At 42.5% G+C, this 23833-nt stretch overlaps 1 protein-coding gene across 1 annotated transcript; it reads left to right on the forward strand.

Annotated features, from left to right (window-relative positions):
• Nucleotides 1–229: 229 nt before the first annotated feature.
• zgc:113337 (uncharacterized protein LOC503741 homolog) lies at nucleotides 230–23663 on the forward strand. The gene is made up of 7 exons (XM_061723358.1): nucleotides 230–416; nucleotides 2071–2151; nucleotides 2235–2555; nucleotides 7424–7753; nucleotides 14512–14796; nucleotides 19804–19905; nucleotides 22255–23663. The coding sequence occupies exons 2-7, from the start codon at nucleotides 2079–2081 to the stop codon at nucleotides 22260–22262; spliced, it is 1119 nt and encodes a 372-aa protein (XP_061579342.1). The 5' UTR covers nucleotides 230–416; nucleotides 2071–2078; the 3' UTR covers nucleotides 22263–23663.
• The last annotated feature ends 170 nt before the right edge of the window (nucleotides 23664–23833 follow it).

Consider the following 23833-nt stretch of genomic DNA (forward strand, 5'->3'; position numbering starts at 1 on the left):
TTTTGCATTACAGAAAATAAAGGACTTTATCACAATATTCAAATTTTCTGAGACAGTCCTGTATAATGACAATAAAAGTATTCTATTCTATTCTGTTGAAGTTCAGCAATGCACATAAATGGACGCTGGGTGGCGCTGTGAGCCTCAGACATGAACGGCCCGTGGCTGATCTGATCTGCTGGAGTCTGATCTGAGGTCCGAGCTCGGAGCTCCTCACCGTTCACTGCTGCTGCTCACCCAGTCTGTTCTGCAGAACACATTTACTCAGAGTCAGACTCGGACGAGGGATGAGTGAGAACTAGTTTCTGGCTTGGTGATGTGCCCATAGACTGCTGGATCATAAGGATGCGCGGGATGTTGGAGAGGTAGAGCTTCTTAAACTGTTGGATTGTACCTTTTGTATTTGAACGCAATAGGTGAGTGTCTCAAGTCTCCCTGTTATGTGTGTAACTAGGTGAAATCCGATGTAGTGAGCTTTTTTTCCTGTTTTAACTTTAGACACTGGAACTCTCTGACAATAGTTATAGTATGAGAAGAAGCTTACAAATGTAATGATGATTACAATGATGATGATGATGATGATGATGATGATGATCATTATTGTTATCATTTTGGAGACCTGTCCAGGGTGAACCACTCCCTTTCATCAAGGGTATAATGCTCCAACAGACCCTGAATCGAGGAATAAGAGGGTATAAATGATGAGTTGATGGATATTATTATTATTATTATTATTATTATTATTATTATTATTATTATTATTATTATTATTATTATTATTGATAAAACCGCAGGATAGCATCAGTTAAATTCTGTGTTTTTAATGAAGAGTTGCATTTAGTCATTTTTATGACCATCTTTTCATGAGTGATTCACTTAGTTTGTATTAGTCACTATAAAAAAAAGTTGTTTGCTGGCGTCACATGGAAATATTTAAAGAATACAAACTTTTTTTAATTTTTTTATTTAAGCACCATGCTGAAGTTAGGTCACAATCCACCACTGACTACAGATCATTTTATCTACTTGCAGACATGAAGCTTTTATGTCATTTGTTCTGTGCATAATTATAAGAAGCTGTCATATTAGCTTTGTATTAAATCATTTAATATCCTGTATTTATTTACTAGTGTAGTAAAACGTATAAACACACTAACTTTGATGTACTGAGAGGGTCACTAATAGGGCTGGGGATCAATTCTAATGCCAAGAATCGATTTGATTCCGATTCTTAAGATTCAGAATCGATTATCAAGATTTGACTCAATCCGATCCGATCCGATTCGATTCCAACATTGATATCGGTTAGTGTTATTAAAACAGTTTTTTGAGCTGTTGCATGAATTATATGACTGTGTAATTATGCAGCATATTAATACTAATATTATATTGAGATTCAACAGCTAATGATGCTGTAAGGACCAATCAGCTCCCAGAATGCTGATAGAACTGCTTTCAGAAACATCGTGGGGCAGAATTATCAAACAGAACCAGGGCAGCAAACAGAGGCCGTATGAAATCGGGTTTTTTTTCTCCCCACATTCAGTTTATTTTTTTTCCATTTTCGGTCTATTTCGGTTTTTGATTTTTAAGAATTTGGTTTTGAGCATTTTATGCAAATGTATACCCAAGACAGTATATAAAGTAATGGAATATAGACAATTTATGCAATTATAGCTGAAAACGTTAATGTTTTCATACCTTTAAACATATTTAAAGGCAAAAACATGGCACCAGTTATTCTTGTGTGCAACAAAACATTCCTTTTTTGGGCATAAACAAAAAAATACCAAAAGTTGTAATGTAATAATGAAAAAAAAAAATCGATCTTTAGACATACGAATTGATTTTTAGGAATTGATATGAGAATCGATTTAGAATCGGAAAAACGTTTTTTTCAACACAGGCCTAGTCACTGATCAAGAATCTTCTTGGTTCTTAGTTCTGGTATTAGAGTATAACAAGGTTAGCTTTTCAAAAGTCATTCAACGCTGACTCGTTGAAAATTAGAGGAACATTTGATTTCATCTTTTTATTGTGACTCCTCCTCCTCCTCATCCTCCTGAGCAGTGAAGAAGATGATGGTCCCTGCCGCTTGTAGGAAAGCTCTGCAGGTGTGTTTACTCCTGCCGTTGCTTGGACAGATTCACTGTGAGTATTCAGACAGAAGCTTACAAGGTCATGAAAAGTCAAAGTACAGCAGCTTATTCTCTGTGTGGTTCTGGATGTTCCAGGCAGAGTGACGGCGCCGGGGCGGCTGGAGGCTCCAGTGCAGCAGCCCTTCGTTCTGACCTGCAGTGTCTCCAGGGAGCGGGGCGAGTCGCTGAAGGAGGTGCAGTGGCTGGACTCCCAGAACCAGACGCTGCTGCGCTACCACCCCGGCAACAGAGACAGCGTGAGCGGGCAGCAGCACGTGGAGCTCTCCACCTCCCCGAAGGACAGCTCAGCAATCAAGATCCGCAGGGTGGGCTTCCGAGATGAGGGATGCTACACCTGCATCTTTCACCTGCATCCCACCGGGCCCAAGCAGGGCCAGACGTGCCTCACTGTCACTGGTAAGGAGGCCCATCCTGATCTTCACCTTCATCAATAAAGAGGCAGCGTGAAACCCAATTAGATGTCATTTAGAAGTTCATAAACGATATGAAGCAGATTTCAGGAAAGAGTAATTAAAGGATGGAAATGTATGCAAAAGGGGACCAGGAGGGAAAATCATTTACTGTCTTTTTATAGTTTAAATTGGTTTTACAAACTATTAACTTCACGTAGTACATGTAGAGTTTAACCTCCTTACTACTGTAATTACATTCAGGCCGCCTGGATTTATTTTGATTTTATGGCTGTAGAATTGTCAAATGTGCAAAGAATCAGTGCTCCTGTCCATTTTTTTTCCCAATATAACTTCAACTTTCAATATCTGGCAGTTATATTACTATTACAATATTACTGTGTGTTCTGACTGTGTAATAACTGTTTAAAGGGATTGTGACATGAAAAACACATTTTTCTTGATTTTTTGTGTTTTGTTGGGTGTCTTGACATCAATTACACCCAAAAAACAACAAACTTTTAACATTCAGTGTATTGTGTGCTTTCTGGGATTTTCCGCATAACTGTGCAAAAACGGCGCACCTGGTTTGCTGGCGGGCCGTTACGTAACGGCCCGCTAAATCACCGCCCCCTCCACCCAGCTCCCTGCCTCCTCTCTTCTCCAGCGCACCATAAAGGCTGATTTATGGTTCCGCGTTACACCGACGCAGAACCTACGGCGAAGGGTTACGCGGCGACGCGCACCGTACGCTGAACCCTACGGCGTATGCTCTGCGTCGATTTAACGCGGAACCATAAATCAGGCTTAACACGGAGCTGTTTACAGCCTCTTCTGTTCTCATCAGCGGAGGAAAACTGCTAAGAAGACCCGCGGCCACTGACTGGACTTAAGATAAGGGGACACTTTATTTACATGCCTTTATTTTTATGATTGTTTGCTGTGGTTCACCCTCCTGCTTTTCCGTGCATGCTTCGCCTGTCGCTCTCCGACGCCGCTGTGAGCGTATGGCTGGAGGAGGAGGAGGTTTGGAGGAGGAGCGGAGCAATGATTGACAGGAAAGGGGGGAAAGGAAGCATTTTTCACGGGGCAAAAAAACACTGTAATAAAAAGCCAGGAAAAGAGTACTAAGAGTGAAGTTTTTCTTGTTACACTCTTTTAGACACATTTGAGGGATGTTGGCCAAGACTTTTAATAGTGTTAAAAGCATGTTAAAAATGATGTCACAATACCTTTAAGGCCAAAGTTTCCCTGACGTGGAAGTGCCTGAAAGTGTGATCATATTTGTTGAAGTACGGTGGAGTCAGACATGTTTTCCAGCCTTCAGTGTCAAATCAGTGCTGGGAAATGATAAATTAACCCATTTTCCCCATGAATTGGATGGATGGATAGATGGATAGATACTTTATTAATCCCGAGGGAAATTCATCTCATCATGTGAACTAACACTTTATGACCAGTGTGTTTCTTAAAATGAAACTGATTCATATACATCCTCTACGACACAAGATACATTAGCTACAGCTGTTGTTAGTTTTAACTGTCATCCACGTTTTGGGCCTTTGCACCCTTAAAGCAGACCAAAAGAGTTTCTTTCATGATAAAATATCTGATATTTGATTAGTTTTAGGAAGCGTCCTCCAGCTTTGGCCGTTTCATGTTGCTGTTATCAGCAAAAATCAGTCAAAGTAGCTTTGTGCTTCCGTCCCAGTTGTCTCTTATGACAATTACCAATCGCTCCACGGTACGATGACACGCATCAAACAAGCAAGAGAGTTAATCATGGACGACGTTGTTAAAGCAGCTCAACCTTCGTACCTGGAGGGGAACAACTGTAAAGCTAAAAACTATAAGAGTTCCTCTGTGCTGTTTTCATATTTACTGAATAGTCTGTGATCTCAGTTGGATGCTGCTCTGCACAAAGCAACATGATCTCTACATATTGATTGTGACATTAGTGAGATTGAGCCCATGAAAGGCACTTTTGGCTTCAGAAAGGACAAAACGATGACATTTAAGTGCTAAACTGCCTCAGAAAAAGCTGTTTCCAAACTGAAGGTTGACAAAGTTCACCCTGTAATTGAAAGCCTACGATTACATCTTTGTATGACTTTAACATGTCAGTCATAGGCTCCGCACACTTCCTGTCGTACTTCGGGACGTTGTCCTTAATTTAAACCATTTCATCTGTTCCATCGACTATAATCAACAATCTTTGCGTAAAACCAGAAAGAACCAGTTGACTATTTCTTTCTCCAAAGTGATATTAATATCTGGATCAGTGGATCAAACTTTGGCTCCATGATCATCTCTGCCGCTTTGATTAGTCAAGGGTCATAGGGGAAAATATGGAAACGATGAAACAGTGCATCTACGACAAATCAGCCCTAATAAGAGAAGCATGCTGCGTGTGGTGCGGAGGAGTGGTGAACTGGGTGGGAGAGGGCTCCGCTCGAGGCCCGGCTGAGTCATAATCCCACTGGAACAGTGACGGGAGGCCGAACCTCGTCCTCGGAGACCAACGGAGGAGCTCACATGTCCGCGAGCTGCAGTCTTATGAAACCTGTCCTCGGTCGGATGCAGCAAGAATATTAAGTCACATCTGTTTTCTGTTCTTGGACTTTGAAAACGGTGGATTTATTAAAGTGAAACGCAGGGATTGTTACTCTGACTTGTATTTCACTGCAGACAGTTTGGACCTGGGAAGCATTTCCTTTTTTTTCTCTCTCTTGTCTCAAGAACAGCTTAAGATTAGTAATAATAAATAATAATCATTGTATTTACCGTATTTTCTGGACTATAAGCCGCACCCGCTCTATTAAAAAAAAATAATAATTAAAAAAGGATATACAAGCCGCACCTGCATACAAGCCGCATCCGCTCTATTTAAAAGAAAAAGATATGCAAGCCACAGATATTTATGTTGTTAGATTAGATATTTACTACATGTACAGAAGGATTTTGAACTGTAAATGATGTACATGTTTGTACCTAAATAGATCCTTTCCTAACAGTGTCTTTTAACACGGCAGCAACTTTGCTGATTAAAACGGGACAGAACCAAGAGAAAATAACCGATATATATTTATTTATCTGTTTGAAATCTGCTTCTACCTACTTCTATCTGCTGAAGAAGAAGTAGCGTATTCTTCTTTGCATTTATTTTGTCTTAGTTTTGATTCTAATTCCGGTTAGAGCGCCCCCTAGTGGTGGAAGAAAAATCCACAGAATAGAACCTTTGTATAAGCTGCACGGTTCAAAACCTATGAAAAAAGTAGCGGCTTATAGTCCAGAAAATACAGTAATTTCTGACATGGCAGAGTCTTTGAGGAACAAAAAAAACATGACAATTGTTCCTAAACGAACAGTTGGAAGAGATGTAGACATTTGTCCTTCTTTGGTCCCTCACATCACGTTTGGACGCGGCATCAACGCGTCACTCAGTGGAAATGTCCTTTTTGGTTGCACAAATCAGTATTTCTTTTCTCTTTCTTTTTTGGGGGGAAGAAATTGACGCTTTGTGCTTTGAACCGAAGGCAAAAAGGGGCATCCAGACTTTTTATGGCAACAAATCCAGAAATCTGTCACGGTCTGACATTTCATCAATGCACTTGGCCAAAGTAGTTCACGCAGCATTAATGCAGGAAAAGTGTACTGAGACTTTAGAGCAGCGTGTCCGAGAATGCAGATGTCAAGTATAAACATTTCAACTAGACAAGAGATAACTACTTTCTGCACGCGTTAACAAAGGCCATGCCACTCGTCTGCTCATTCTCCAGAGCTGCTTTTCCTGTCGGTGTTTCATGGTTGGACGGATTTTTGGATGCCTTCCCTTTGCACCCGCCGCTTGAAACTGGAGATGTGCGAGTATAGTCCCTGAAACCGCCGTTAGCCTCCGAACACGAGCTCATGAGCCTGCTGAGACCGAGCCGGTCGTGTTAATAAAGAGCCGTGCAGCGCTGGGAGGAGGAGGACGGCTTAGTCCACTAACCAGAAACAGCTGGGCGAGATTCCAGCGAGCCGTTTCTGCAGGGGGGCCTCATATTTCTGAATATTAACATTGTCCTGTTTCTGCTCTCTGTCCTCCTACTCTTTTCGCCATGTTTTCTTCCTCACGCTTCACATTGTTGTCACCAGTACTGGAGTTGAGGGGGATGAGGGGGATGGCATCCCCCCTGAAATAAAAACGGTCCAAATCATCCCCCCTGTAAAACTGCCATCCCTCCTTTCCATCCCTTATGTCATTTCATCAATGAATGTGGTTTTACTGCTTTTTCAACATTTAGAGTCATCACCAGAAAAATAACACCAGAAAAATAACTTATTTGACCATTTTCACCTGTTTCAAGTAAATATTCACTTGAAATAAGTAGGAAAATCTGAGATTTATCTTCTCATTACAAGCAAAAAAATCTATTTTTCTACTTATTTTGAGTGAAAATCTACTTGAAACAGGTGAAAATTGTTGTTTTTTTCCAGTGATGAGTCTTGTTTTAAGTGTAATGAGATTTTTTTTACTAAAATGAGACATTTTAACTAGAAATAAGACAAATATTCTTGTTAAGATTTTGAGTTTTGCAGTGATCCATTTTACTTATCCTGTGAAGGACAGAGTCATATTGATAAGTTCAGAAAACGTTTTTTTATTGTTGTGTTTTGATGTATTTGATGTAAGCCCAGTGGATATTTAAAGCTTACAGAAGGCTGCATTTAACTGCTGCTATGTCATTCCTGCAGTATTTCTGCAGGTGTTTTGGTCAGTGCTATTATTTGTAATATATTATATTATTTGTAATCAGCACAAATGATCTGTCCCCATATGATAAAATCCACCATCCCCCCTGATTTTTTGAGTACTGGTTGTCACCCCTCCAGCACAAGTCGAGGCTGAGAGAAACAAGACGGCCGTCAGCGGGAAGAAGGCCTCCCTGTCCTGCTCCTACGGCCTGCCTGAGAAGGTTCAGCAGGTCGTGTGGAAACACACCTCCGCCCAAGGTGAGTCCAAGGACGTGGCCTCCTTCGCCAAGCGGAGCGACCCCATGATCGAGCCGCTGTACCAGGGGAGAGCGTGGCTCGCCGCCTCCCTGTCCGACAGTCAGCTCACCATCCAGCCCGTGGCCATCCAGGACGAGGGCTGCTACACCTGCCAGTACGAAACACAGTCCGAGGGACTAAAGAGCTCCGTGGTTTGCCTCTCCACCTACGGTAAATATCTGTTAAAAACCAAAAACCCCAGCCCAGCACCTGCTCATGAATGTGTTTGTATCTCCAGTTTATGGCCGTCTCCTTCTCCCGGCCAGCTCCCAATGGTGATTTCATTATATCTGCTCTGAATTGGGAATTATGGGGGTCGTTCTCTGACATGTCTCCTGTCAGTCGGAGGACGGAGCGCGAGTTTAAATCCTCGCTGATTCACTCACCCGCTGGATTCCTGAGGAAAATCTGGACCAGTTTTACACAAACCGATCATTCTTCTAGATATCCTTTAAAGGAAGCGTGACAAATCAGAGGATAAATGACTCAGCGGCGTGTTATCGCAGGATTTACAACTTAGCATCCAAATATGACCTGGATGCAACATACATGTTGGTATTTATCATCAAACTTAGACCAAAGATACTTAAATAGTACAGCTTCTTTCAACCAGATCATTTCTGAGGGATGAGTGGCGTCTTTCAACTGGAGCAGGGGTCGCTAACCTGCGGCTCTAGAGCCGCATGCGGCTCTTTAGCGCCGCCCTAGTGGCTCCTGGAGCTTTTTCAAAAATGTTTGACCTTTTTTTCCTTTTTTTCTTCTTTTTTTTTTCCCTTTTTCTGTTTTTTTTCTTGTTTTTTCCTTCGTTTTTTTCTCTTTTTTTTTTCTTCTTTTTTCCTTTTTTTCTCTTTTTTTTCTTCCTTTTTCCTTTCCTTTTTAATCTCGACATTTCAACTTTTTTCTCAACATTTCAACTTTTTTCTCAACATTTCGACTTTTTTCTCGACATTTCAACTTTTTTCTCAACATTTTTACTTTTTTCTCGACATTTCTCCTTTCACCATTTGCCTTCTTTCTAAGGCTTAAACAAGACCTTTCATTTTTTGTGGCTCCAGACATATTTGTTTTTTGTGTTTTTGGTCCAATATGGCTCTTTCAACATTTTGGGTTGCCGACCCCTGAACTGGAGCAATATCCTCAGACACAGAGGAGCTGTTTCTGTTTATTTATGTTAGCTTGCCAGGGCGGGGTGTTCATGTTATTATAGTGAAGGTATTTGAGTTTGATGGTCATCTCTATCGTGTTTGAGACGCCATACATAGAAGAAGAGGTCCGAGTCCGTAGAAGGGCAGAGGAGAAGTCGAACAGCAACAACCAAAAGGATACGATACCCATTTTCCACCAAACCGGTTCCAGTGTTGGTGCTGGTTCACAACTCGTTCAACTTGCGAACCAGCTGAGAACCGGTTTGCTTTTCCACAGCTCGGGTGCTAAGGGGAGCCACCCCATTATGTCGCTGCAAACGTCAGTTATGTCAATGCGTTTGCGCGAAAATCGAAGCAACAGCGTATTTGCTCTAATACGGACTTGGTCCACGTACTGTAGCACCTCCGTGGACCACATCACTAAAAGACAGGTTCTCTCCTCCACAATCCACTGCTGCTTTGCTGTGTCCATATAGAGGGTTTGCATTGACGTCATGTCCCCACTGGACCACGCTCCCTTACTCGCACAGAGAGGCAAAAACGGCTGTAACTAGTCGGGGAAACTGTGGAGAAGACGGGATAAATTAAAGGTACCGGTAGTTGGACTTGACAGTGACCCGTACACTTACCTGAAGAACCAGTGGTCCATTGACATTAATATTTGTCCACAAATCGAATTTCCTGATATTTATATGTACTTAATTTCTACGCCGGGGAAATACACGAAGCAAAGCTTGAAGGCATACAAAAGTCTTGACGTTTAGTCCTACTTCAAGGCAGGATTTGTTGGCTAAATTAAAGTGATACCAAACTTTATGATTTGACCGTTTAACGTTAGCTACCCAAAAATACAACATTACCTGAAACAAAATGGGAACAGCAAATTCACGTTTCGGTGCTTGGAATCCAATTGTTTCTGCGAATTGCAGTGATCCATTTGTCTCTTTTAAGCTTATTTTTCGGCAGTCTGTAAAACAATAACTCTTGCTAAATCTATGAGTACAGCCGATTGCACAACAGCTCTTTCCCATTTTAGAAGTTTTCGAGTGCTCAGACTGAAAGTTTATGCTGTCACTCAGTCTTTCTGCCACTCAGTGGGGGTAACCCGCTGAAGTCGCATCTGTGACGTCATGCTCATTCCCTCTAATAATTCGTTGCTTATTTGAAAACGGCGCCGTCTCACAGTCTTGCTGTTGCCCTTGGTCTTAATAACTCCGCCCCCTCCGCTTACGTAAGCAGTTCTTTCCTCTGGCCCAGCAAATAGCTGGTGCTACCTTGGAACCGGTTTTCCGGCCCGGAGCCAGTTCTTTGTCAGTGGAAACAGAAAGCCCGGTTCCAAACTCAGCACTGGTCCAGAACCAGAACCAGAACCAGAACCAGCCCTGGAACCGGTTTGGTGGAAAAGGGGTATTAAAGGAGGGTGAATTTGAACACGTAAAGGTGCTCCGTCTCCTGTATTAAGAGGATTGAGGGGGCCCGCTTTACTCAACCCATCCAAGGCAGCTCGTTCACTCACATCTAAACTTCACATCTAAACTTCACATGTCATGCAAAAACACATTACAGCAAGATTTCACAGTGAAGTTTTTCCCCCGGTGACCTCACCAGAGATGCCGTACACAAGGACAGATCATCTGCTGAGACCAATTCTAAATGCATGCATTCGTAGTGGATTATCAGAGTCTGCAGATGTTCAGTGAGGACTTTAGTTAATTTTCAGGTGCTAAACTGTGGATGCAATGATTGTTGTGTTTTTGCATCAAATTCATTAAATTGGCACGAAGACGTCGACTCTGGAGTGCCAGAGTGATCCTCACTTGAGTTCTTTCTTTGTTTCTGCGTCCGGTTATGAGAGAAAGTTAATCAGATGCAGATGTTTCAGATGCTGTTGTTGCGAGTGAGTCTGTCGTACAATAAACGTAGGAGCAGGGCGGGCAGGAGGAAAATAAGGGAAGAGGCTTTGGTTGTGAGGGAAGGCTTAGCCTGGACTTTGCAGACGGGGGGCCACAGCTTCACCTGGGATTTAGACTGGAATGCTGCCGCTAGTTTTATGATACAGCAGCAAGAGCCGGGTGTCGGCCGATCTGCGAGCTGCGCAGACACAGAACAAGTGTGTCCGTGTGAAGAATGGACCATTCGGAAGAATGATGGAGGCAGGGACTGAGGCCCTGACGCATGACTGTGGCAGTGTTTTCAGCAGACAGTGATGCCCTCTGTGCTTTGTCCGCCTCCCTTTGTGCTCGTTCACTTTTCCTCCAATTGTTTCGCTCCCTCTCTCTCCCAGTATCTTCAAGAAAACAGATGTGCTTTTGTTTGAAATTGAACCGTACAGTAGGTGTTCCCAGTGCTGAGGCATGATTAGCATTAATATCTCTCTGCCCCGCTACAGTCAGGATGACGTAGTGAAGGCCGGCGCGCACACAATAGCTGTTTTCACAGTTTGAAATACTCTTGCATGAAAGAGAAAATCAAACTTTGGCCCAGAAGTATTAAAACACTAACATCATGTTGGTCACTGATGCTATTTTGGGAAGAATGAGAGTGTTTTATGTTAAATAGGGGCCTTATGTCCAGACTCTCTTTGATCTGAGCTTTTTAACATCCAGTTTGGACAAACAGGTTTATGAATTTGAGGTATTTGACAATGTGAAACTCTGTTTTTCAAGGACTTGTGTACCTAAACTACCATAATGTGAATCTATGGTTATCATTTAGTCATTAAATTCCATTTTATACACAATACTTGTTATCTGAAGTCTGGAACTTTTGTGAAAGACATTTAATGCTTTTCCAGACATGTCCTGCAGCTGGATTTAGTTGCTAGTGGCTCCTTCTTTTATGACTTCTGCATGCAGCTTAAATGTTCTTCAGGTCAGCAGACCATTGCAGAATACGCTGGCTGCAGAAGTCGCTTTTCTGCTTGTTTTAGGATGTTGATCATCCGTATTGTGAGGTGCACTGGGTCCGTCTGAGCAGATGCTTCTTTCTCACCTTCCTCCCGTTATGCCTGTCTTCTTTTGTGTCTCTAAACACGCGTGACTCGTGTGGAAGCCGTGTGTTAAAGCGGAGGCTGTTAAAGGAAATATTCATGTTTCAGATGATGACTGGTTCAAAAAAACCCATTTAATATTCCTTCTTCCCATCTCTTGCTTCAGTTTGTTCTTAGTGTCTCCTTGGCAAAATGTTCCCACAGTTTGTGGAATCGTGCCGCTCAAGTGGCACCCTGTCAGGTTCCTCCTTTCTTTCTGTCTCCTTGAGATTGTTTTTCTTTTTCCTGAGCTGTTTTCTGTTCGGATTATGATGTTTGGAGGATTTTTCTATCCCTGTTTGGATGCGGCTCATCTGCACGGTTGTTGCCAGGCAACAAACACAACACTCAAATGGATTTGTGATGATTTCTGGAGGTTTCTGCCAAACTCCTGTCTCTGCAAGAGCTCCTAGTTCCCAACAGTTGTTCAGCTGATGTTGACTTGAACTTTTACTTTCTTTTATATGACCGCAACAACATACTTTTCCCTTTGGAGATTAATAAAGTGTTATTCACTTTAATTCAAGATGGGACATGTTATGAAAGCATTATTCTTGGCTCGACTCGGAAGTGAGTGACTATGTTAAAATCTCAGACATAGCACGAGCACGTCTCTTACCGTCGAGCAGCCTGAGTCTGAATACGGGTCATTCAGTGAGCCGTTGAGGTTTATTAGGGTTTCATGACATCACAGAGCCAGATAAGTGTCGAGTCATCCAGCCTCTCCATCTTTATCTCCACCAAACCTCACGCTGCAGAAGTGAGGCCCCCCCCCCCCCCCCCCCCGTGTATGAGGGGTGGAGTCAAGGTGCGTCTCTGTGGGATTCTGACCGAGGCATGTCAGGCATCTTTGATTAAGACCTCAGGAAGTCGTGTACACTTTTATTCAGAGGCGCTTAGGGACTACGTTTACATGCAGTCAAAATTCGGGTTATTGCTAATATTCCGGTTACTGAAACATTCAGAATATTCCGTTTACATGGTAATTAATCATTTGGAATATCTGGATCAAACTAGCGACGCGCAGAGAACGTGATGACGCAATTCCCGTCATTTCCGCTTCTTCTTCCTGTATCCAAATTCAAAACAAATGCTGCTTCGCTCAACTTTTCGCTCACCTTCTTGTAAATCTGGCTATCCCGGTACTTTATACCGTCTACAAATGCAGAAATGTTCATATCCTTCATTACATTTATGAAGTGATTAGTTTCCTCCTCACTCCAAAAGTTTGGCGTGGTCTTGCTTTTCCCCGACTCAAAAGACCAGGATTCCTTGGGAACAGAGCATGCACAGAAAACAAATTCCTGTTCCGTTTGATCGGGATATCCCGTTTGGCGTTTACATGACCCAATATTCGAGTTTTAAAAGGAGTAACCCAGGGGTCATAATTCGGGTTATTCAAAGGGGGTTATTGGTGTTTACATGGCCGTGCAAATTCGGGTTATTGCCAATATTCGGGTTTTAAAAGGGTTATTGACTGCATGTAAACACAGTCGATGTGTCTCCTTTAAGATTGTCTCTGGCAAAAGTTAACCTGGTGTTTCTATTCCTGCGGCTGCACCTGATATTGAAGCATCACTTTGTTCTGATGAAAACATCCGGTCATGTTTGACTAAGACGACGACCTCTTAACCTCCTGGAGATGCTCGTCAGTTAGTTGCTCTCTGCAAACATTAACCTCTGATGGCCAAAGACCTTTGTATTGTTTCACAAGTGTGTATTTATTGAGACATTTGAGTCCTATTCCAGTCCTGTCAGAGGCTTAATCAGGCAATTTATTTTGACGTCACCACTTAATTGGCATTATGCTGCAAACGTTGACTCCATTCAAACTCAAAAGTATTTTGATTCAAATCACTCGACATTTAAGGAAAGTTCACACTTATAAATAGACCTAAAGTTGTTTCTACGCAGGAATACTTCTTTAACTTCTTTGTGAGGATGTTGAAGTGCTTCATACCGGCTCTTCACTGGTGAAAATAGTGTAAAACCTTTTACGCTGCTTCATTATAGTGAAACCAAAGTGTAGGTGATTCAGTAGGTTTCATATCTTGTCCAATTATGTAAAATAGATGTTTGAAGTATGATCAAATTAGAATAGCTTCAGCAGATGCACAGGGCTTTAGTGAATGTCTTCAACTGGAGGATAAAGAAATCACATTTCTTTTAAGGGAGATTGAAAATAATGCTTTAAATGTCATGCATAAAAGGTTGTTGGAAATATATTATTGTTGTACAGACATTTATTCCCTTTTTGGCAAATCCCAAAGCAGCTTGTTACTCCGCAGGATATTTTCATAATTTGATAATTATCCGTCACGCATCATTTTGCACTTTAACTCGGCCCACAATCCTTCTCTTTCCAGCTGACGGTGGTTCAAAATAATAACTCAGAATCACTGTGAAGATGCTGAAACTATGAGGCCCAAATATCTGTGGCTGGATGTTCGCCTGCCAACCAAAATGTTCTCGGTTCCAGCGAATCACATTCCTCGCACAGCCACGAGAACAGGGAATTGAAAACAGTCAAACATTTACTTATGGATCTTGTCAAAGCAGGAATTAATATCTTGGCGGATCCGAGGAATGTGAGGTTGTAACAGTTTCCATTTACATAATAAACGGTCAAAAGATGTCCCAGTTTGTGTCAAAACGGTATACTTTTCCAAAGATGTCTGAATAACAGCGAGAGCTTGTTTGATGTAAAGTTGTGATGACGCCGGTTTCATCCCTCTCTTTCCCATGACCCTTTGCAGTGCTGCCCAAACCTCAGGTGAGCTACAAGACCACGTCTCCAGGTGTGATCGAGGCAAACTGCACGTCCGTGTCCCGTCCGCCGGTGGAGATCGTGTGGAACGTGGAGACGGACAACCGCACCATGGGCCCCCCCGTGACCACCCAGCTCCGGCAGGACGACGGCACCACGCTGGTCATCAGCACGCTGACCGTCCGCTCGGGGCTGCTCAAAGACGTGTCCGTCAAGTGCTTGGTGCATCACAAAGGGCTGGAGACCCCCATCGCTGTATCCATGAACACTAAGAGTGAGTTTGCATCAGACCACCTAAAATCCTTTCGTTCGTTTTCGTTTATTTCGAACATGTAAAAAAAACAAGAAAAAACACATGAAAACAAATACAGGTGGGCATTCCACCACGTAAAGAAAAAAAACAACATCAAAACACATATTCCAAGTTACATGTTCGAAAAGGAGTGGGAGGAAGTATAAACTTATTTAATTCCATCCCCTTTCCACAACTAAACATAAATTATATGTCTATTTATTTTTTATTCTAATTTGTATAAATATATATAATTTTTACAAAAATAACCTGTTTAATACAAGATGTAAGCTCTATCATAAATATAATATAACTATGATATAAATATAATACGTATATATAAGTATATAAACATACAAAGACAATATGACAGAATACTAGAACACACACAGCTGGTGATGTTTAAACACAGTCTTCACTTTCATACCTCAAATTAACCATTTCTTTATATTTCTTCATAAATTGTTTTGTTTGTACATTCTTTTAACTCCAAATTCAAACCAGTCCATAGTTTAATTCCACAAACTGATACACAAAAATGTATTTTTGTTGTACGCACAAATAAAGATTTGAAGTTTAGGTTTCCCCTTAAATTATAACCCCCTTCCCTCCCAATGAATCATTTCTGAATGTTATCCGGTAGAAAAATGATTTTTTGCTTTAAACATTACTTGTGCAGATTGAAATGCCACTAGATCCATGAGTTTTAGTACTTTAGACTGTAAGAATAGTGAGTTAGTGTGATCTCGATATCCAGCCTTATGAATGTATCGTATTGCTCTCTTTTGAAGTACGAGTAATGAGTGTAACCTAGTTTTATAGTTATTGCCCCAAATCTCTGCACAGTAAGTGAAATATGGAAGAACTAGTGAACAGTAAATAACTTAATAATATGTACAGTTGTGTGAAAAAGTGTTTGCCCCCTTCCTGATTTCTGATTTTTTTGCATGTTTGTCGTACTTAAATGTTTCAGATCATCAAACAAATTTAAATATTAGACAAATATAACACAAGAAAACACAAAATGCAATTTTTAAATTAAGGTTTTTATTATTAAGTGGGAAAAAAAATCCAAACCTACATTCTTACATAGCCCTGTGTGAAAAAGTGATTGCCCCCCCCTGTTAAAACATAAATTAACTGGTTCATCACATCTTTGGAAAGCTGGGTTCAATTTCTCTAGCCTCACCCTGGCCTGATTACTGCCACACCTCTTCTCAATCAAGAAATCACTTACTCACTTCTTTTTTTCCCCCTTAATAATAAAAAACTTAATTTAAAAACTGCCGTTTGTGTTTACTCGTGTTATCTTTGTCTAATATTTAAATTAGTTTGATGATCTGAAAAATATGTGTGAACAACATGCAAAAAAATAAGAAATCAGGAAGGAGGCAAACACTTTTTTTCAACAACAATTTATTCCCGTGGGGTGTACTGTGAACTGGAGCTTAACTGACACATCATCTCATGTGGAATGTTTTACATTAAAATACATGCAAGAGAAAGCATATTTCTGTCCCTAGTGAAGATTGCTGGAATATTCATGACTGGGATTTCTGCTGTATGAGCCAGCTGACTTCCTGTTGAGTCGCCCTCGACACAATCTGCCTGAAACAACGAGGCGTGTCGGAGCCTAGAACTGAGTCCTGGTTGACCGAAGTCGAGCTTAAAAAACTGGAAATCTTAAAAATGGAGCAGCGCTGTTCACATGTTGGATGGCCTCGCCACAGCATCAGTTAGGGGTTGAAAAGCTTCGTCCGACATGACTTATGCAAGTCTCCGTTACTTGGGTGTATTCCTGCTGCTGATAAAGTTCAAGCAGGCATCGTTACATCGGCTCTTTCTGAATACAGTAAAGTGAAAAAAGACAGTCATTTTTCTTTCAGCTGTAAAGTTTAAAACACTAAAACGTGACGAGCGGTCCTTACTGAGTCCTAGAATTAAATAAAACCAACAGCGGGTAAAAAAACAAAAACAGAATCGGTCTACATCCTCACCGCTTCCAGTCAGGTGTTGTGACTCGAATGTAATTGATTAACTGATCATCAGCAGGACAACTTCTGTAACAGACGTTTTGCCAGTTTGCAGAGCTGGAACATTCAGGTGTAACATAACGCCGGTGAGAAACGACATCATCAGTGATCTTACAGAAGGAAATCCTGCTGCCCATCAATCTTTGAAGGGTTAAAAGGTCATTTCTGGAGCAGCGCCGCTCTTGCTGCAGTTGTTTTAACAAACTGTGTCTTTCTCATATATCTTAGAAAAGAAAAAAAAACATTGCTCCATGCTATTTTGGATCCATTTTCTTCCCTGGAGAAATTCTGCTGGTAAATCATGGTACTTTCTAACATTTGTAAAAAAAAAAAAAAAAAAAAGTATGACAACTGAAAATTGTTCACATGTGGAAGCAGCAGATTAGCTTTCCAAAAGACCAAATGACTTGACGAGGACGGGTCAAGGATGTTGACCGTGAGAAACATTGAGAGTAAAAGTGATGAGGTTTTAAATGTTTTACCCCCCCCCCTCAATCATCAGTGGGAGTTGTTAGATCCCTGGACGGTGGATGGATGAGCGTGTAGTGCTAATGGGAGACAGCAGGAGTATTGTGTTCATAAAGATCTGGCCTCGGGAGCATGTTCTGGTCTCCAGTGTCTCCCCACATGGATTTCAGATGGTGCAGCTGGACAAAAGTCCCTGGACGGGCCGGCAGAAGTGGTGCAGGAGTGCTGCACTGCTTGTTGACAACAGATGGCTTAATGCTCTTTTTTGCTTCTATGAAAAACCCCAGGTTTTGAAATGTTGGATGCAAGTTTCCATCCGTGCCGTCTACCTGTTTCACCTGGCGATGATTCATGTGAGATCATCATTACAAGTTATTACCAGGTGGAAAAACACTCCAAAGCAGGGATGATCTCAACTACACCTACTATCCAACTCATTTCATGCTCATATTGAATTCAGCTAAGTAAACTACACTGTTACAATACATTTTTTCTTTGGGGATGAATAAAGTTGCCTATCATCAAGTTCCTCCCGAGATGAGACTATACTCAGAGATGATGCTGCATCACTCGTGAGCAAAGTCGCTTTAGAGTTTAGAATCCCTCCTGTAGTTTCTTGTGCTGGCCCCCCCTTCTCTTCTCTTTTTTCTCTTTTGTTCATGGTGCAGCATCCTCTGCCGGTGGCAAAGAGCATCTCTGAATGCAAAACACCGGATCCTGCAGCGTGAGAGTGAGAGGGGCAGGGTAACGGCCCGGGCAGGCGGGGGAGAGATTTGTCCGTCAAGACTCCTCTCCCTGGCCCTGCCCCTTCTCAACCTTTCCCCGACCCTGCACCCCAACCTGGGACTTGATGATATGGCCGGAGCTTCGGGAGCTGCATGCTGGCCTGCGGTCCCCACCCCTGGTCATCCCGTTGCTGCTTCCACCTGCCTGCTGTGCTGTTGCCGTCCCTGACCCCCAGTCTGGCCCTCGGCAGGAGGGTTCCCTCTTATGAGCCTGGTCCTGCTCAAGGTTTCTTCCCTCCTAAAGGGGAGTTTTTCCTTGCCACTGTTTAGCTTAAGGTTTTTCTCCCACTAGGGGAGTTTTTACCTGGCATTGTTTATGTAATAACTGCTCGGGGGTCATGTTCTGGGTATGGGTCTCTGGAAAGCGTCTATACGCTATATAAATAAAATGGAATTGAATTGAATTGAATTCAAAGTCTTAGACAAACCTCACTTCCTCTGCTTGATGCAGCATCTCCCCTCCAACACGGAGAGGGCCACGGCCTCAGATTTGGAGACCCTGATTCTCATCCTCACTGCTTTACACTTGGCTGCAAACCACTCAAGCGAGAGCTGGAGATCACTGCCAAGAGGACCACAGCAGATATGGAGGCTGTGTTGAGGAATTCTGTCTGTTAAAGTTAGGATGAGAATTGATGATGAAGTGCAGCCCCGCCGTAGTCCAACTCCACCTGGAATCAATCCAACGTACTCTAACTACCAGCAGTGCCGCCCAAACGCTCCCCTCCTACGGCGTCCTGGGGCCGCATACACTTATGGAAACCCTTAACTTCACACATGGTGGGGAAGTTTGCCCACAATGCAAAGCGCTTTGGCTAAAATCCAACAAGCACATCATAACAATCAAATTCCTCATAACAACTGTCAGGCACGGTGGTGGAGGGGTCATGAGGTGGGTTGCTCCAGCGACCTGAAAGTGTTGTAAAGTCAAACATGGCGGCTAAAAAAGCTGAACGTGACACCAAACAGTCTGGAGGTGAAACGGCTGAACGGTGACGCAGTGCTCCAGTCAAGATCCTAATGATCGAAGCTTTCTGGCAAAAAGCTGTGAATAAAAGGAAATAGAAAAACAACCACAAACTGAAGCAACATTGTGAAGACAAGTGAGACAAAATTCCTCCCTAATGATGTTAGACTGATAATGTCCTGCAGAGGATTTTTACTATACCAGCAGCTGAATCATGAGGGGAATTTAAGTCATTTTCACACCGTTTCTGCATTTTGTGATTCTTATCTTTTAATGAATAACAATGCAAAGTAATTATTAAACCTTAAAGCTGTGACTGAAGGAGTTCTGGCTTTTTTTCACACTGAATAATTATTTAATTTAATTGCCACAGATTGTCATCCAAATCTACAGCATATTTTCACTTGCCTAACATCAAACGTCCCCAACTTTTAAAAGATTTGAAAGCTGAGACCGGAGGTAACTCGCACGGGCCGACGTGGGTTTGGTTTGTGGGCTCCGGTTTGCCGAGCGTTAGTGTTTTCAGTCGCGCACACATGAGAGAAATCAGACAGTAAGACGGTGAATTAAACCTCAAATTTGATTAGAGCTGGTCCAAATTAGGGAGGCAGTGTTCAGATTAGCACAAAACATGCTGAGCATTTTCGTCACACAAATACCAACACCCTAACCAGATTGAAGAAAATCTGTCTTTACTTAAATAACACATTTCCTTATCTCTTTCTTCCCCTTCTAGTTGGCACGGCTCTCGCCATCCTGATTTCAGTCACCACGGTAGCGGCTCTGCTGGTTATGTCCCTGTGCTTCTGCCTCTGGAAGTGTTTTTTACGTAAAGAAGGTAAGCATGGTCAGTCTCACGTCTGTCTCCATCGAGGTTTGGGTCAGGAATGCGGCGAGCCGTTTACCTGCAGCTGCTGTAATGGCTGCGGTGGGCCTTGAGCTGTAGGCGGCGATAGCAAATAATAATAATAATAATAATTAAAGCTGCAAGCAGCAATGAACGGGCCCTCGCACATGCAATTTTCATCAATAAAGGTCAAGGTCTCAAAACCCAGTCCGATGACACCAGCCACAACTCTTTATGTGAAACCATTCAAAAGTTATTACAGAAAGTAGGAACTATCAAATATGGACCAAAAGATGAAGGGGGGGTGCACTTTTTGGCTTCTATCATTGCCACAGTAATGCTTTTGACTGGGAAAAGTAATGCCCATCGTCACAGGATCGAGACGCACATTTTGATGTATAACACACCTGGGTGAACGTTACGGTTCGGGCCGCATTAACGGCCGAAGAAATGGCATAAATTGCGCCAAAATTACACGATTAATTCAAAAAGGCCGACTTCCTGTTGGGTTTCGGCCATGACGCCAAGAGACTTTTCTTTACGTTGCGACATGATACAAGTGTGTACCGATTTTCGTGCATGTACGTCAAACCGTATTGTGGGGCTTGAGGCACGAAGTTTTCTAGGGGGCGCTGTTGAGCCATTAGGCCAGGCCCATTAATGCAAACCATTAAACATCCAATCTTTTGCCAGGCCGGCTTGCGTGCAAAATTTGGTGACTTTTGGGGCACGTTTAGGGGGGCAAAAAGGTCCTCATTTCGTTGGAAGGAAAATGAGAACGAGAAAAATAAAAATTCCTACAGATACAATAGGGCCTTCGCACTGTCAGTGCTCGGGCCCTAATAATAATAATAATGATAATATATTTTATTTATAGGCACCTTTCAGGACACTCAAGGTCGCTGTACAAAAGGAAAAAAAAACAATCAATTAAAACATGGCAATCAATCAAAAACATAACAAAGTACAATACATAAAACAACAGTAAATTGCAATAGTGAGGTCATTCCAGTCCCAAGATTATTGTGAGTATGCCTGTCTGAAGAGGTGAGTTTTAAGGCGGGATTTGAAGGTGATGACAGAGTCTGAAAGTTGAATGTGGCAGTGAGTTCCAGAGGCAGGGGGTCGAGCGGCTGAAGGCCCTCGACCCCATGGTGGATAGGCGAGCAGATGGGAGGGGGAGTTGGATAGAAGATGAGGACCTGAGAGAACGGATGGGTATGTTAATATGAAGGAGCTCAGCAAGATACTGTGGGGTTGGTTGTTGATGGCCTTGAAGGTGAGAAGAAGAATTTTATAAGTAATGCGGTATTTGATTGGAAGCCAATGGAGCTGCTTCAGGACAGGTGTTATATGACTGGAAGAGGGGGTTCTTGGACAGGTTGGTGGACAGGTAGAGCTGGGTGTCATCCGCATAGCAATGAAAATGAATGTTATATTTACGGAAAATACTGTCAAGGGGGAGGAGGTAGATGATGAAAAGGAGGTGTCCAAGCACTGATCCTTGGGGTACACCAGAGGAGAGGGGGACGGGTTGTGATGTAAATGTTTTCAGTTGAACCTGCTGAGTGCGGCCAGGGAGATATGATTTAAACCAGTCCGGAGGGGGGGCTTCTTTCACTTCTTGCAGGAAGTGGCAACAACAAACTCAACAACTTATTTCAGAGTAAGCAGACCTCCCTGACGTGGGTTTTGGGCGAAAAGCTTGCTTCAGAAATAATAAAGAATACAGGGCCGCTGGGATCTGCTGGAACAACGTAGCTATAAAATACTGCTGCTCCTAATGGTCCTGAACTACACCATCATGTATCCGAGATCCATCATGAACGGGAAATTAATCAGCTCAAACCTGCTGTTGTGGAAAAAGAAGAGATATCAGACATTAATATTGTTGCATAAACCCTGAAAAGTTGGGGTAACCTTTGATCCGGTGTGGTTATTTATTTTACTTGATTGTTCATTTTGTTCAGATTGAGTTTATTAAATTTGCTCAGAAACGGGTTTACTTGGACTTTTAAGATGAAACGAGCGGCCGTTTCTGCAGCCTTTCCTCCCCGGGCTTCAAATCCCACTTGCTCATAAAAAAAGGCCCAAGCAAGAAAAATCTGCAGCTGGGTCCTAAATCCTCACAGAGGTAATAGTAAAGTAATAAAAGTAACAAAAAAATCAAAAAGTAAAGATGCACATTTCCACTGCTGCACCCTTCCAGCCTCCCGGCCTCCTCCGATGTCTTCTGGCCGCCGCTCCGTTTATGACATTTCATATTACTTCAACTATTTTCACGTGTTTTTAACGAAGCTTTCTTGAATCATTCTTCTCTCTGTGTACGTTTAATTTCAGATGATTAAACCTACACAGAACACCCAACGCTGATAAGAGGAGGCCGTGCTTCTCAGGACCAGCTGAAGAAGATGATTTCCCTGCTGCATCACCTTGCTCATCACTATATCGGTGCAAAGGGAAGATGCTCCGGCGCACCTTTGCAGGACCTCCAGTACAATCCCCATTATGACCACCGACTGGACAATGACATTCAGCTCTGCTCTGCTGCCTCTTTATGTGACTCTTGCATAATCTCCAGGCTGTCCTCACATGGTGTCTATGAGAAGCGCTTAATCAGATCTTTTCTCTCTCTCTCTCTCTGAATCAGCGACTCTGTGACTGATTGAGTCGAAGGCCACACATTCCACGACCAAACGCAGCGTCTCTGTGGTTTTGCAGCATGTTGCATGGGCTTGAAAAACACCTTCCCTTCTTAACGGGCCCTCAAAGTTTTTATTTCTCGTTCCCTTCTTGTTTTGAATCTGGCGAAAAGATCACAAACACATTTCCCGAGTCACACAATGGACACTTTGGGCTATTTTGGGAACCCACGTGCAATTTTTTATCAGTAAGAAAAATAAAAGAACCGTATCCTTCAGCTAATTGGAGCAATGAGGTGATATTTTTCCTCCGCTTGTACCTCAGTCAGAGAGAGCTGGGTGGAGTAATGGGTACTATTAGATGAACTAAAAGGGCAGCACGCTTATATGTTGTAATATCTGTTGCGACCTTTTATGCCTGGTACAGTCTGTTTGTGATGAGTGTGTGTGTGTGTGTGTGTTTGGAGGTGAAATTCCTCGGTCAGATGGGTTGAATCAGTAGCCTGAAGAAGCAACACAGAAACCTTTTAGGTGCCCCTGAGAGGAATGCGTGTCTTGTTGCTCGCCGTGAAGTCGGGCACTTTGTGCGTCGGTGTTTTTGAAAAAGGACTCGAGGACGAAAGGTCAAATATCCCAAAGGTCCCGCTCATGTTGCTCTGGATCAACGGGACGGCAACAGTACTGGCCTGAAACACCGTGTAGTGATGCTTCTGGGTAATATTACCTTTACATGTGACTTTTTTTTTTTTTTTAAATCAAAGCTTCGTGTCGAAATAACAGCGCTTATCGAAGCATGTGATTTACATCCGTCAACGTACTTACTTTATCGACAAAAGTGTGATTCAAGAGTCATCGGAGTCCGGTGGGGAACGTCACATTCCTGACCAGGAAGAGTCTCGGTGGAAATACTGTATTTGCAAAGTAATCAATCACATCTGAACACCTCTGAAAACTGTTTGTTTTTTTTTTAATTAACTGAAATGTGTCAAAGCATCTGGACCTGCTCGGAGAGACGGCGCGTTACGACCAACCACGCATGTAAAGTTAATGCAATACAGTGAAGCAAACCAAATAATAAAATAATAAAGACATGTATACGTCTCCTAATGTTCATCGGTTTTCAAATCTCTGTCACACACTTCATTTTTTTGTTGTTTTGTTTTTCAGCTCATCTAAATTGGGAGTCGGAGAAACATCAAATTCCTTTGCGGTTCGCAGAACCTGCTCGCCAGATGCACATATTTGGGGTCTTTTTGTTTTTTATCGCAAGCCAGACA

This window comes from Cololabis saira, chromosome 6, assembly GCF_033807715.1.
Source record: "Cololabis saira isolate AMF1-May2022 chromosome 6, fColSai1.1, whole genome shotgun sequence".
Classification (NCBI taxonomy): Eukaryota; Metazoa; Chordata; class Actinopteri; order Beloniformes; family Belonidae; genus Cololabis; species Cololabis saira.